We start from the raw sequence: 15,930 nt of genomic DNA, 5'->3' as shown, positions 1-15,930 counted from the left end.
TATAACCTGCAGTTTACTATAGGTTTATTAACAGCCGCATCACTCTAGGGGTTAATTTTACTTGCAATTCAACCTTGGTATAGTAATTAGAATCAGGCTAATTTAGAAATTAAGTTAACTTAACTCAGGTTTCATCTTCTACATATATGTATACTACATCTACATAAACATATATGACATAAAGCTTATTACTTAGGTTTATAGTAATTAAGCATATTAGCAATCAACAACTTTCAGCTCAACCCCTTTACCTATTAGCTAGCCTTTTTAAACAGGGATTAACATCATTCGACTTCAAAATTTAAAACTAATTGGATCCAACTTTCATTCTGAACATGCTGCTCACTTAGATCTATGTGTATATACATACATACATACATACATACATACATACATACATAGAACTCGTTTTATAGGTTCTCCATACTGTTTCGAATTTCAGCACATAAGAAATCTTTGATTCCACTATTTTCTAGGTTGAATTTACTATCCCTTTTTAAAGAAACATGGTCAGATTATCTACTTTACATTCCTACATATATATCCATATACATATATGCAGTCTTATATAATTTCAGGGTCTCTATAAGCTAATACAAGCTTTAATCACCTAGAAACCAACTTCCAAGCAGCCAATGTTATTCAAACCAGGAGTAGACATCAAGCTTACCTGGATTTGAAACTTCCCAAAGGGATTTCTCGGCCCCAAACTTCACTTATCAACTGAAAACTCCATGAACTCCAAAAATCTGCCCACCAAGATCACCAAGCCTCAATCTAGATCTTTTCTAAGGCAGAAAACTCAAATTCCATCAGATATTATACCAACTTACCTTAATCTGATGTTCTACCAGGTTGTTCTTAGTTCCAATAGCACAAAGACCCTGCTCGGCAGATCCCTTTCCGCTCAAGACACCAAGAAATCCAACTCTTTTCCAACTCTGCCAGCACCAACTCACCAAGCCTCAACCAGCTTAGAGAGAGAAAGAAAGAGGAAAGAAATGAAAAGAAAGAAGAGAGAGAGGGGGCTAGATATGTAGGCATGTATAATTAACCTGGGGCTAAAAGATAAGCTCAAAAAATTACACTTTAACCCCTTAAAAGACTGAAACTGCATTGCAGTCCAGCAGTTCGCAGTTCAGTCCCTGCAGGTTCACCAATCAGTCCCTGCAGGTTTACAAATCAGTCCCTGCACTAAACAGTAGCTGGTAGCAGCAGTTTTCAGTCCCTGCACTAAACACCAATCAGTCCCTGCAGGTTTACAAATCAGTCCCTGCACTAAACACTTATAATCACTTCCAAATCATGCTCATAAACGTCTACAAGCTGCTAATTTAATTTGGAAGTAATTAATTTTTATTTTAGCATTTATCTTGATCATTTTGATCAAAATTAGTAACATAATCAAACTCCAACACACTACATAGCAACAGCAGCAACTGGAGGCCTTTTGGATCATCTAGTTCACTCCGAATCCATCTAAGTACCTCCAAAGAATGCCAAACACTATCCCCGAGCTATCAATTTAGTTCAGGAATACCGCATTTACATTATTACTTCTCTTTGAGCAATAAAATTTCAAGTTAACCTTGTAATCCAAAACTCTCTTCCATGTCACGCCCGATTTGCATCAAACACTCAATTACCTCCAGAAATTATTTCCACACCTCCAAAATCACTCGGGAATGATGCACATCCAATTCAAACTTCACTTTGATCTTCCAGAGCAAAGTTAGCGTCGCAACTCAAAATTTTAGTACATTACATCTTTTGTATTGGTTATGCCATAATCTTTTTTGCACTCGTTCACAGAAGATTAATCGGGATTTCGTCCCGATCGCCGTAGGTTTAGCTAACGGCAATAGATTAGCTTTAGGACCCTATTTCCTTGTTTTTGTCTACAGGGAAATTTTTGATTCTATCAAACCACTACCCTCTGGAGATGGTGTAACAATCAGCTATGTATTTATATTTGCAAGATAAGGTGATCTCAACACAGGCCGTATTGCTAGCCTTACGCCAACTCCGAAAGTATTTCCGATGGCTTCTTTTCATCAGTTACTCCCCATCCATGATCAGCCACTACTCCTATTTTTTTGGGTTACTTCCAGCAGATCGGAATCGCTTGTAAACCACTTGCGGTTACTGTAACTCCCCTCAGTTATACGCGACGGTTGCTCAAATTTATTTCGATGCTCCCAGTGCACATCAGAATCCTTACTTTTAAAGATTGAGGTTAATTGGAGTATCGGTGTACCACCTGGCCGCGCATTACTGGCCCAACAGAACTCTTTTTTTCATAAGAAACCCAAAAAAAAAAAAGACAAGAAAGTATATTTCTCACATGTGGAGATGTAGTGGGTGATTTTTAGAATTAGTTTTTTAATTTTTGAGGTCTAAAATAAGAGGCAATTAAAACCTACTTCTTAAAATTTGATTATGATTTTGGACTCAAATTTATTTTTTTTTTAGTTTAGATTCAAATTTTAAATTTAAGTTCAAATTTTAATTTTTGAATTTTGAATTTTATATTATATTTTAAAATTCTAAAGTTTTATTTTAAAATTTAAAATTTTAAAATTTAAAATTTTAAAATTTTAAATTTTAAATTATAAATTTAGATATTAAATTTCAAATTTTAAATTTTAAATCTCAAATTTTAAGTTTCAAATTTAAACTTTAAATTTAAATTTTAAATCTCAAATTTTAAATTTAAGATAAATTTTAAATCTTTGAAATTTTAGAATTTACAATTTAAAATTATAAGTTTTAATTTTCAAATTTTAAATTTTAAATTTTTAAAATTAAAATTTAAAATTTAAAATTTAAAATTTAAAATTTTAATTTTTAAATTTTATATACTTGTCACGCCCCAGATTCCCACGTTTCTTCGGGCACGCCAACAGACCCGCCATATATATAAGAATTTTTCGTATATATGAAGTGATAGCTGTATCTGTAAGCAAGTTATAGCTACAGCCAAGTGTATAGAGCTATTAGAACTAAAAACATATATAGAATATAAAGGGTTCACTGTACATAAAAGAGTCCGCAATAGCACCTCGCTCTAGCGAGTACACAAAATAAAGAGTATGTATATGAATGCAACTCACTACCTCTGACGAGTACTCCGCTAGCACGACGATCAAGGCTAGTAGGGATCTAGCTCGCGACTCCCTTACCACGGTCAGAATTAGCAACAGCAGCAGCCGCAGACGAAGGCTCTGCAAAAAAAGGTATCAACCACTGGGTGTGAGAACTATTGCAAAACAGAGTAGTCCTCAGTGGGTACCATCACGGACCTCAACGGCCCACCCACTAAGTCTACAGTAATGATATGCATAGGATAGTAAGGAAAGCTTAAAAGAATTCTATAGCTACATGCCTCTATACTATCGCTACCAAAACCAACTATCTGTAGACATAAACATGCATCACTAGCTACCATTGACCCAATCTTACACGGGCTGCCCAAACAGACCCACCTTGCCTATAACCAAGCTACACTGTACACCACCCACGGGAGTGGCCGGTCCACATAAACTATCCAAACAGGACTATTGCGACATCAACGTAAATCAAAATCTCACTCCGGAGTGGCACTCGTGGGCGTAACCCAACTGAGTATGCAAGTGTGTCTCTGTCGAGCTCAATCAAGCTCTCACAGGCTGTAGTCAATGCAAATGGGTCAAACTGGTCTAACAACCAAAGCTCACATGCCCTTGACACAATTTGATGCAAGATACAGAAATCTGGGTCCACCGTTCGTCCCGACGGTACCCGGCAGTCCAACACAGACTAACTCAACTGTAAAACTCACTCAGCTCCTCAGCGCGACCGTAAACTCAACCTACACTAATCTGAGGATCTACTACGCACTAACAGCGGTGATACAAAAGAGCAATAGCTCCTGAAGCTAAATCTGGTAACTTTTCAGAAAATGACAATGTAGGTTTAACGAATTTTCTCCTAAGTCAATTCCAGGTTCAGCATATAAATTTATCTAAATTACTAGATCATGCTCCAAAACTCAGATTTCATAAAACATACATTTTCTGAATTTGCGCTACTAACATGAAAACCAAAACAAGAACCACATGCTAACAACTCAACGACTTAGGAGGAAATCCAACGATTTCGATAAACATCAACCCACCTCGAATGCTCGTCCAACGTTGGCTAGAAGTCGAGAGGAGAACCTCGCGCTAGCTCGCCCTCCACGGCCTCAACCAGACTCAACCATGGCGCGCGCGCAATCCTCCAAAGACAAGCGAACAAAAACATCATCTCAGTCTTCAAGCTCCCAACGAGATGAGGGAAAAAGCTAGAGAGAGAAAAAAAGCTAGAGAGAGAGAGGGAGGAGAAGCTACCTAAGTTCTCCACCTTCAGGCACAAAGAGAGAAGGCTGGGGTTGAGTGGTATTTATCGACAATCAAAAGACAAAATTACCCCTTACTAACTCAATTGCCTTTGGGAGTACCGATGCTCAACTTGAATACCGGTACTCGGCCCTCTTTCCTCACTCTCGCGCGCTGGGTACCGGTACTAGTCCGATGCAGTACCGGTACACAAGCTCGGTACCGGTACTCAACAACAGGTACCGGTACTCAGCAACAAACTGTGCAAACCCGAGAGCATTCAGTTCAAAAATTTCACTAGGGTACCGATACTCCTCTCAGGTACCGGTACGAAACACTAAAATCCTGCACTTTGCAGATTTCGGTGTCAGAACTCCACTCTCGCACAGCGTCGAGTCTGTTTTGGGTCCAATTCGCGCCGAAACGACTCCGACTTCTTCCGACACTCTCCAGACATATCGACAAGCCACTGCTGCTGAAGTTTCTCGAACAGCTAAACATCAGGGACACTACAATATTCAAATTCTAAATTTTAAAATTTAAATTTCAAATATAGATTTTAAATTTGATATTTAAAATTTAAATTTAGATTTAAAAAATTTAAATTTTAGATTTCAAATTTAAAATATAAAATTTTAAATCCATATTTCTCATTAAAATATCAAATTTTAAATTTTTGTCCAATTTAAAATTTAAAATTTAAAATTGTAATTGAAATTTTAAATTTAAAGTTCAAATTTTAAACTATTTTAAAATACAATTTAGTAAAAAAATTACTATTTGCAAATATTAAAAAAATTTACTAGACAGCTTTACAAAATCACTTCAAAAAAATAGTTTTCCATCAAAATTGAGCTAAACATTCTATAGTTTTTAACCAAAATTAATTTTACAGAAATTACATTTCCATAATCTAAAATCTAGACCAAATTAACGAGCCCATAGTCAGGATATTCAGATTGAACCAAACCCTTTGTACAACTATGTCTATAGTATACAAATCAGATTTTAGTTACAGCAGTGAGCAAAATTGTAAGCAAAGCCTATTTGATTTTATTTTTTCTTTTATTTTTAACAATTATAATTTTTAATATGTTTGATGTTTTTTTAAAAAAATGTGTTACTGCTATAATAGAAAGTTTTCTTAAAAAAAATTCTGGAGTTTTATGAGATGGGAGACAATTTCATTGCCCTATTTTCAGGAAAGCAATAATGCAGTAAGTTGCATTAGTCTGCTGTGCTCAGTGCTTAATCAGACAAGCATCAATTTCTTATAAATGGATCTTCACTGGGAGTATTAGGAGTGAGCAATATTGGTTTTCGTGGATGACTATAACCGGATGACTTGAGTTTATTTTATCAAAAATAAATCCAAAATTTTTAATGCTTTTCAGAAATTTAAAAATTTGGTCGAGAACGAATCTGGTTATTATATTAGGACCCTCCATACAGATCGAGGAGGAGAATTTATTTCTAACAAATTTGAAAATTTTTGTAAAGCTAATGGTATTCACAAGCAGTTGACAACCAGTTACACGCCTCAGCAGATCGGTGTTGCAGAGCGCAAAAATCGAAGTTTAGTTGAGATGGCAAAAAGTATGTTGAAAGCGAAAAAACTCCCGAACAAATTTTGGGCAGAAGCGGTATCTACTACAGCATACATTCTCAATAGAAGTCAACTTTAGCGCTAGAGAATATTACACCTTATGAAGCATGGACAGGTTGGAAGACGATGATAAAACACTTTAAAATTTTTGAATCGGTTTCTTTTATTCATATCCCATCACAAAATAGGCAAAAATTGGATGATGATAATCAGAAATGTATTTTTGTTGGATATAGCGAAAAAAGTAAAGCCTATCAATTTTATAATCCTGCTACTAACTATTTAATTATAAGTCATGATGCTATATTTGATAAACAAAAAGTTTGGGATTGGAGCTCAAAAGTACAGGATAATCCACTTTCGATATTCGAAAATGAAACTGCAACTGAAATAGAAACAATGGTGAAAGTACGACAAAAACGGAAACAACACCGGCCACGAACTTCACCACAGAGTTCACCAGAAACTTCTCCAGAGACGACGCCAAGAAAAGTAAAATCACTTAGTAAAATATACGAACAGTGCATGTATTCACAATGTGGAGAATCACAAAACTTCGAAAAGGCGACCAAATCTAATGATTAGTGTAAGGTGACGAATAAAGAAAATGTGGCGTCAAGGAAAAATAATATCTACGAGTTTGTTGAATCGCCTATAGATAAATAAGTTATTGGATTTAAGTGAATATATAAGGCGAAAAGGATATTGAGATATTTGAAAGGAACAAGAGACCACCGGTTGTAGTATACTACGGTTGTGGTATACTAACCCTAATGATTTTTATTGTTTTAATAGTGATTGGACAGGTTCAGTTGATGATCGAAAAAGTACGAGAAGGGTTCGAGTTGATACACTGCGCTATCGAGTAGCAGATGGCCGATATTTTCACAAAGCCGCTACCATTGGAGAAATTCATATTTTGCCGAGAGAAGATCAGTGTGAAGAATATTAGCATTATGGGGGAATGTTAGAGATAATGCGAATGAGATTAGGATTAGATTATTTGATCTTATTCATTATTATATTCGGTTATTTAAATTATGGTTAAGATGAAATCGAATCAGAGTAGGATTCTATGTAATTAGCTATAAATAGATAGACCGGGATTATTTGGTTAATGAAGTCGGGAGTCGCCATAATTAATTAGCGCTCGCCGAAGGTTCCATACGGTGATGAGTTATTTTCTTCAATAAAGTTATTTTGTTTTGCTTTCATGAGTCATGACAACGTACCAGATTTTTTTATTTGTCTTCTTCCTCTCTTACCTTTCCTATTTTATTTTTTGTGGAGATCTCTATATACCGTAACAAGCATATCGATGTATTTGTTGGAAGCCCACCGCCGTAACATAAAAGGCGAATTTGGCCATAAATGAATTGTGTCATTTCTATTCCAGAATGGAATAGAAATCGGAATTTTTGATTTCTATAAAACAAATAACAACTATAGGTGGCGAACCATTCATCAGGCCTCTGGTGATGTTATTCCATTTCCAATCCTTCCTTCTCCAGCAATCCTTGATGTATAAGTTTTTATGTTGAACCTTGGAGGAGATATAATAGTGGCTAAAGTCTCTAAGTGTGTAATTACTATATAACACTAATATATACTTTTTTACAAAAAATAAAAATAAAAAAAACTAATATTAATATTAAATTATTAAAAATTTAGTTCATTTGGTTTATTCTTGTAGTATGGTTCATTGAGAAAACTGATACAAGTAAATCCAACATTGAAATTCTTGACCACAAATCCATTCAACATTGAAAGTTCAAGTGCTTCAGAATTTTTTCAAACAATCATCTATTCAAGGCGCTTACAATATGTTTACAATATATTTTACAACCACACTCTGAATCATGCTAAAAGAATGTGCTTTTTAATAAGACACACTAAAAGAATTATATGCTACATCTTCACAAACCAATGATTGTTCTAAAATCACCTAATTCCACTATTTACCTATGTCAAAATAGCCATCTTTCATGCTGAAACATATGTACTGTAGTTAGCAGTACGCAGACGGAACCAATCTACGGCGACGAGAACGAATTCGAATAAGATAACTCGCACCAGTTGTCGGATACCAAAGCATTTCATGTTCAATTTGTGTCGCCTTTTGTCCTCGATAATTATTTGCGCGGTAGAACAACATCTCTCCTCCACTTAACATGTACATCTCAATTACTCTCTCCTTTAGGAAAGGATGGCCGAAGACGAGAATGGAGTGCAAGGGAGCGCGTCGATTGCTTCAGAGGGAAGTGCTTCAACACGGTTCTTACACAATTCAGATTTGCAGGTAGTTACAGATGAGGCGCGATCAGAAGGATTTAGACAACACTTGTTGCCAAGTCTGACAGGCAGATTCGATTCATGTTCTTTCGGTGAAAGAGTAGGCAATTTTCTGAAAGATAGTATTCCGCTGCGGCACAGGGGGCATGGAATTGAACCAGCTGCCTCAGACATCTCATTTGCTTTGATTGTCGAACAGAGATTCAGCGCGCATCTTACACAAAGCTCATGTCCACAACCTAAAACGTGAACCAAACAAATATAATGAGTTGATAATATGAAAACATCGGAACAATTCCCTTATTCCAGTGATCAAACATAGTGTGGTAACACAGTGGATACTGAACTTAGGAGGAACAATTCGCCAGTGGCTATACCGAGCTATTCTGATGAAATCTTACTTAGCGTCAGGAGTACCCGAATGCGATTTGTTTTTCATTTAAACAAAAAAAAAAAAAGATAGCAAGATACATTTTGGATTGGATGGATGAGCTATAAATACTGTAAAAACAAGATTGTTAATCTAATGAGTATAAATAACATTAATTGATGCTCTGAGAGTGTATGGCAAAGAGAAACATGGATCAATTCCATAATTACATGAAAATTATTTAAAAAGAACTGAAAATAAAAGGCCAATTACCTTCAGCAGCAACATTGCAAGATCTTTCGAGGCAAACGGCGCAAACATCATTATCATCACTATCATCGGAGAGTGCAGGTGATAGCTGCAAACCATACTTTCTGCACACAAAGATTTAGTGAATATGATTACCACACCACAAAACAAGAGTAATAAATTTCCGAGTAGGAATTATTCGTCATAAGGCATGAATGGCTAGCAAAAGATAGTCGAATCACAATCTCCTCGTCTTCAGTTGATATCTCGATTCTTTCTCACGCATTAGTCGATCATGTTTTTCGAATATGTAGATATCTTGCAACATTCTCGGAAAGTTGTGGTAAAAACAAGAAGCAAGAAGCACATTCTGGTACACAAATGAAGTACCTAGCAATGTTTAGAATGCTGGTGAGAGGCAATGATAGATAACTTGACGGTGGAAACGCGGGTATTATCATCCTGGACTTTGGTGATAGCAATGTCTCTAGCCAATGGCATCCCCATATCTTAGCAACATCGATCGGAAGCCACCTGATACCACCATCAAAAAAGTGAATATAAGTCTAGATTTTCAGGAAAAAGAGAAAAAATAAAGTGTATCATTCAAGGAATAGCTAATGAGTGTATGTGTGTGTGTGTGTGTGTGATGTGCGTGTGGGTAGGAGTGGGGGGCTTACCCATTACAATTCACCGCCAATCTACTCGCACCTCTAGCAAGAAGAACCTGAATAAAGAAACGGCCCAAATCTAACAAACGATAAGAAGCTGATCACTATACGGTCTACCGAAGTCGGAAATGAGTTGTCAAAAGTACTCGCCTGGCAGCACTTGAAATTCCCCCCGCAAGCGGCATAATGCAGAGGAGTGCTTCCAGCTCCTGCCACACCAATCAGGATACAAGAGAGCGGAAGCCGTCAATAGTGTTGCAAATCAAGGGAGAGTAGTTATGGAAGCACTGAAGATACCTATTGAACCGGTGGATGATGTGGCGTAAGTAAGTGATTGTGCCGCTATGTTAGCATGCAAATCCAGAAGCAGATGCACGCACTCGAAATGGCCATTTAAAGCTGCCATATGAATCGCTGTCACACCGCCACTGGCCGGCTTATTGATGAAGCTCGAGAGGGCACTGCACGGAGATGCAGAAACTAGCTTAGGCATGATCTCGACATACCACGACATCATCGAAACATCAGTAAGAGTCTCAAGAGAGAGAGATACAGTTATTGGTTACCTTCCTATATGAAAGTCTGTAAACTAACATGTCTGTCTCATTTTATTAAATTCTGTCACAACTCATTGGTTTTGCAAAAGACTCAGAAAGTGTTAAGTTCTGATAAAACCTGATGGAATTTTCTGTAAATGAAACAACACAGTTGTCGAAGTCTAGAATCTGGAAAAATTGATAGATGGACTTGTTTCCAAATGATCTATAGTTTGTGAGGTGTCTATACAATCTTGTAATTATTACCTGCCTCTGTCATCCTCTTTGCTTTCAGCTTTAGAATCTGCAGTTGCTCCAGAAGAAATGTCGGGGGCAAAGTTTGCGGCCAACAGTCTGATGCATCTTATGTGTCCGCCAGCTGCTGCAAAGTGCAGTGCGGTCCGACTACTAACGCACTCCACTTTTAATGCCTTTTAAGCACAAGTTGAAACCAGATGTAAGATAAGAACTGACTAAAATCATATGTATACACAAATCACGAACAAAATCAAAATAAGTAAGACATGCACATACATTGCTATTGAACAGCAAGAAAGTCTGCACCACCTCCCAGTGCCCGCAGCGACATGCTTGCATAAGCGGAGTCTTTAGCCAGAAGAGTGAAAAAAGAAAAAAGAAGAGAGTATCAGAAAAATGAGAGTTAACCAAAGGAGGATCTCAAGAATTTTAATTGATGATATAAGTGTATACCTGTCCATATATGTTTCTCGAGTTCACGTCTGCGCCATTCTCCAGAAGCACTCTAACAACCTAAACAGATAAATGATATTGCACATCAATATCACCTTAGAATAAGCTGATGAAAATAGTGATATCACAACCTAATTATATCTTGCTACTGCAGCATGAACAAAAACAAAGTTAGAATCGCTGTAGCTGCATCGACAACTCGATTCTTCGCATCCCTCTTGCAAACATATGTATTTGTCGATCGGCAAAAAACTTGTATAGTAGTATGGAGATCACACAAGAACACATTGTAGTTTTCTGACAACTTTATCAGCGTTCGCATTTTCAAGTACTATATTGTGATTTACAAATAAAATCGCATTACTGCCGTGCAAAAGAGAGAGAGATGTATCAAACTTAAAAGAGAGATTATTATTGCACTAATACTTGAATAACCGAAAGATCGCGCCACGACAACTGTTCTAGTGAAAACTCATTGAATTTTGAATTGAAATATTCAACCAAAATGTTCCTTTTACATCCTAACTCACGATAACATCACAACACTAAGCATGAGGTGGCAAGAAACTCTCTACAAGCAAAACTAATTACTTATAAGTTGATCAGATCTATTTATGTTTATCTATGGCACTTTAGAGAAGCTTCATATCAAATACTAATATTAGAACAAAGTTGCTATTACTCAAATGTCATTTGCACTAAAGCATAACCAAGATCCACAGGGTATCTTAGCCTTTTTACCACTGCAATAATTGCAAGTAAAAAACATTTTGCTGTCTAATTTGCTGGGCAAATTTGTCCTCACATACGTAGCACAAAAGATCGATCTTGTAGAAAACGGCTAAAGAAAAATATGTAAATGAATATTGATTGAACCCACGACCTCATAAAATAGTGGGAGCTTAGAAATGACTCTGATATCATGTTATCCAAAAATAAATCTAATAAAAAATAAATCTAGAAATGTATCTTACAACAAATAGATTTTTTTCTTTTCCTTTTTTTTCCCTTCATGTAAGACCTTACATGAAGTCATATTAAGGTAAGAAATTGTACAATTATTTCATAGCAACACTCATGCGGGGATAAAATTTTAGTAGGAAGGTCCCCAACGACACCTTATTAGGGAGCCCTCGATATGCTGTCATGTTTTAATTTTGATTTCTTTCAATGGCTCATTGCATATTTTTTTAATATTAAAATCTTAAAAAAAAAATTAATCCTAAAGAAAAGGATTATGACCTTTGCATAGATATAAAAATAATACGTGGCGACTGATTAAGGCTCCTTAACGAAACATCGTTAGAAGCACCCCAGTCAAGTTTACTTTTTCTTCTTTTTTTTTTTTCCCTTGAGTGGGGTCATAGATCATGCTAAATTTAAGCCTCTCAAAATTACAGATTAACTTATACCCTTTTTTTTTTTCTTTTTTTCTTTTTTTTTTTGAGAGAGATAGATAGCACGCTACCCGCTTCGTTTATTTCATTTAGAAATAAACTTAGCTAGAAATGTGAATCAACTAGTATTCGAACTTGGGTCTCGGATACCAACCACCAAGCCCTTTTATTTAGAAATAAACTTTGTTTTTTTTTTTTGCTAAATGAATGAAGCGGGTAGCGTGCTATCTTTTTCTCAAAAAAAAAAAAAAAAAAAAAAAACTTATACCATTTTTTTTTCAATTAAATTTTATTACATGCTTCCTAGTAAATTTGCCTCATTTATGTGGGCAAATTTTTCTAGCTAGTAATGAAAAAGATGTAAGTATTTCAGAACATATTAATTAAGTTGGTAAGCGTCGCAATTTATGTTCAAATTAATAGATTTTTCTTAAAAAAGAATTTAATTGAAAAAACTAATAAATGTTAGGGGCCAAAATGCGAAAATTTGAGGGTCGGAGACCAAAGTGAAAACTAAAACAGTGAAAACTCATGTTGTGGAGCAGTGGAGCACTTAACCCCCGTTTTTTATTTTTTTCCCTTTTTTTTTTCCTGATGGTGAGCAATGCTTGTAAAACAGTTTCATTAATTAACCATTTGGTCCCCAACCTTACCTAATTCTTAATTTTAGTCCCCAGTATTTCTTTACAATTATATCCCTATACTTATTTTTAATTTAAATTAAACCAGCCGGAAATTGTCGCATGTAGGGGTGGCAATCCAGCTCGTGCTGTTACGTGGCCAGTTCGTGTTCGGCTCAAAATGAGCTCGAGATCGGCTCGCTCGTTTAGTAAACGAGTTGAACAGCGAGCTGGATTTTTCAGCACGTTTAATAAATGAGCCGAACACGAGCTGGGGTCAGCTCGCTCGTGTTCGGCTCGATAACAGCTCGAATACATATATTTTATTTTTATATAATTTATTTAATTTATATTTTTATATATAAATAAATAATTATATATAATATATATTTTTATTATTTAAATTTTAGCAAAATAAAAATATAAATGCGAGCTTAATTATAAAAGAATCATTTATATTTAAAGTTTCAACTATTAGATCAAAGTCTAATGGATAAGATTTTATAAATTTATTTTTTATATATATTTAATCTAATTTTTTTAATTTATTATTCATTGCCAACTCGTGGAGCCGAACACGCGCGTGTTCGCTCGTTAATAAACGAGTCGAACACGAGCTGAATTTTTCGGCTCGATACTTTAACGAGCCAGCTCGTGTTCAGCTCGTTTAATAAACGAGCCGAACACGAGCCGACCCTAGCTCGCTCGTGTTCGGCTCGTTTACACCCCTAGTCGCATGGGAAAGTTTGGTGCTGAGTGTCAAATATTATTTGGTATTGGCAATTTTATTAGAGAAAAAACTTAACCGAAATAATAAATAAGCGATCGGAATTTATTATAAAAGATAAAAAGTTGAGGACCAAAATAAAAAAAAAAAATCAGGCTGGCTGTCTCTAGCGGAAATTACAAAAAATTTGATGGCTGGTATCTGAGATCTCAAGTCCGAAGTTTATTTGCTTCACATTTCAAGCTAAGTTCATTTCTAAATATAAATTTTTTTTGTCCGTTGTGGTGTAGTACAATTTCAGTTTGGTACCCTACAATTTGAAATGTTTCACGATACTATTTTATGATTTTACTTTTTATCTCGTCATTAAGACCTGTCGTTAAGTAGGATATTAAAGTGATAAAATTTATATAGCACAGGATAGTGAATTAATAAATTTTGCAACCCACGGGATGCTAAATCGTAGTATTTATTTTACTAACTTATATTTTCATACTGTTATTTTGTGATTTGTAAAATATATCAATTTATTACTCTACTTAACCTCTGGCCTTAGGCGAGATAAAAATAAAATCATAAATAACAAAACGAATCATACCATATAGTACCAAACTAAAAATACACTAAATCACAGAAAGACTCAAATTAAAATCTTTCCTTCTAACACGCAATGGAGGAAGCGGCTACAATCCTATTTTTTTCTTTACCAAAAAAAAAAAAAATCAGGTAAGAGAAAATAGAAATTAAGTTAAGGAATTCAATTCTCCTCCGTACATGGGCACGAAAAGGCAAAAAAAAAGTTGATGAATCTCAATCCGTCGCAACTTGTCACTTTTTTTCTATCTAAATATTATAATCCTTTACTTCAGAATTTTTTTTAAAAATTTTGGTATTGAAAAACATTCAACAAATCATTAAACGAAGATAATATTAACGCGGATCGAAAACTTACTAATGAGACGTCGTTAGAGAGTTTCCCGCTGAAGTTTTTTAATTTCAGAAAGATGGAGAATTAACCAACTAACCTCATTGTGGCCCTTGGCGGCGGCAAAGTGGAGGGGGGAGTTGAGGCTGCCGAAGGTGGCGGACCGCGCGAGGCCCGGGTTCACGTCCAGCAGCTTCCGCACCTCCGCCGCGTCGCCGTCGCGTGCCGCCGCCGCCATCCGCTCCCCGAACGAAGAGCAGCCCATCGAATTCCCCATTATATAATATTAATTACGAAGCTCTACCTTTATTATTTACTTACTTATTTTAACCATACAATTAATAATCCAACAAACAAAAAAAAAAAAAAAGAAGAAGAAGAAGAAGAAGAAGAAGAATATGATGATGAATCAGAAAGAAAGAAGATCTGTTTCTCCTACTAATTCTTAATTTCTAAATTTTTGGTAGCAAAGCGTGCACCCAATTATTTAGACAGAGGGCGTAGGTGAGGAATCTCTGAGTATCTGATACGTGAGAGGTCACCTAACTTTTGTATTTGGATTCTGTGCGAGGGAGACGATTGGAGGCGGTTTTTATTTGCTGCACCTGGTGCACCACCTCAGCACGTGGAAGGACTTTTTTTTTTATTACAACACATTTTACACATTTTCTTATCTTGAATTTTAGAACATCCGGATTCAAACACATTTTACACATTTTCTTATCTTGAATTTTAGAATATCCGGATTCAGATTAGAACATTGGTCAAAAATTAAATTTAAATTCATATTCGATAAAAATGAATGCGGATGCTAATCGGATTTAATCGAACGTGGGTACAAATCAGATATTAATAAATATTAGAACTAAAAGTAAAAAGAAAAATGTCAATATAATATTTCACCTTCCTAAAGTTGATAAAGAAAAAAAATTAAGAAAAACAATGCAATACATGAACTTAATAAAAATGATACATATTGAAATTACATCAAAATCAAATTTTAATTCAAAGTCCGAATTCGAATTCGACTTCGAATCCAAGTCGATTGTAAAATCTCGATGCATATCCAACAATAACTTTAGAATGATTAGTCAAGTCGGCTAGGATAATATCTGATCCATTTTCATCTCTACCTTAGAGCATCTTTTATGCAAAGTTTCACTGATAAGTTATTAGTCTCTATAAATATGAATCTAAATAAATCTACGTGCGCGGCCAATTATAGTTGTTGGTGCATCGGTGGTATTTGAGAAAACTTTTGGAACAACATTTTGAAAATTAAAGTTTTAATAATAATTTGTGAAATGCATTGACTAAAAATAATCAAAATCTTCATATTGTGTATGCCAATAATTCATAAAGTGTCCATTTCAAAGGAACCTCTAAAATAATTTTCGGCTACTAAAAGCCGCGTAACAATTATCCTTTAAAGGCAATTTTTATTTTTTTAATATTAAAAATATAATAA

General features: G+C 35.3%; 1 protein-coding gene and 1 long non-coding RNA gene across 2 annotated transcripts; both read right to left on the bottom strand.

Annotated features, from left to right (window-relative positions):
• Positions 301-1,028, bottom strand: LOC109727411. The gene is made up of 2 exons (XR_002220765.1): positions 834-1,028; positions 301-749 (listed from the first exon to the last, which is right to left on the bottom strand). It is a non-coding gene; the product is annotated as an uncharacterized LOC109727411 (long non-coding RNA).
• On the bottom strand, positions 7,697-14,990 carry LOC109726927 (probable E3 ubiquitin-protein ligase XBOS36). Its single transcript, XM_020256748.1, has 10 exons — positions 14,563-14,990; positions 10,794-10,853; positions 10,617-10,688; positions 10,350-10,513; positions 9,844-10,007; positions 9,697-9,755; positions 9,556-9,602; positions 9,266-9,409; positions 8,900-9,000; positions 7,697-8,495 (listed from the first exon to the last, which is right to left on the bottom strand). The coding sequence occupies exons 1-10, from the start codon at positions 14,737-14,739 to the stop codon at positions 8,161-8,163; spliced, it is 1,323 nt and encodes a 440-aa protein (XP_020112337.1). The 5' UTR covers positions 14,740-14,990; the 3' UTR covers positions 7,697-8,160.

The sequence above is a fragment of the Ananas comosus genome, linkage group 22, assembly GCF_001540865.1.
Source record: "Ananas comosus cultivar F153 linkage group 22, ASM154086v1, whole genome shotgun sequence".
NCBI lineage: Eukaryota > Viridiplantae > Streptophyta > Magnoliopsida > Poales > Bromeliaceae > Ananas > Ananas comosus.
This window is presented reverse-complemented; position numbering and strand designations above follow the sequence as displayed.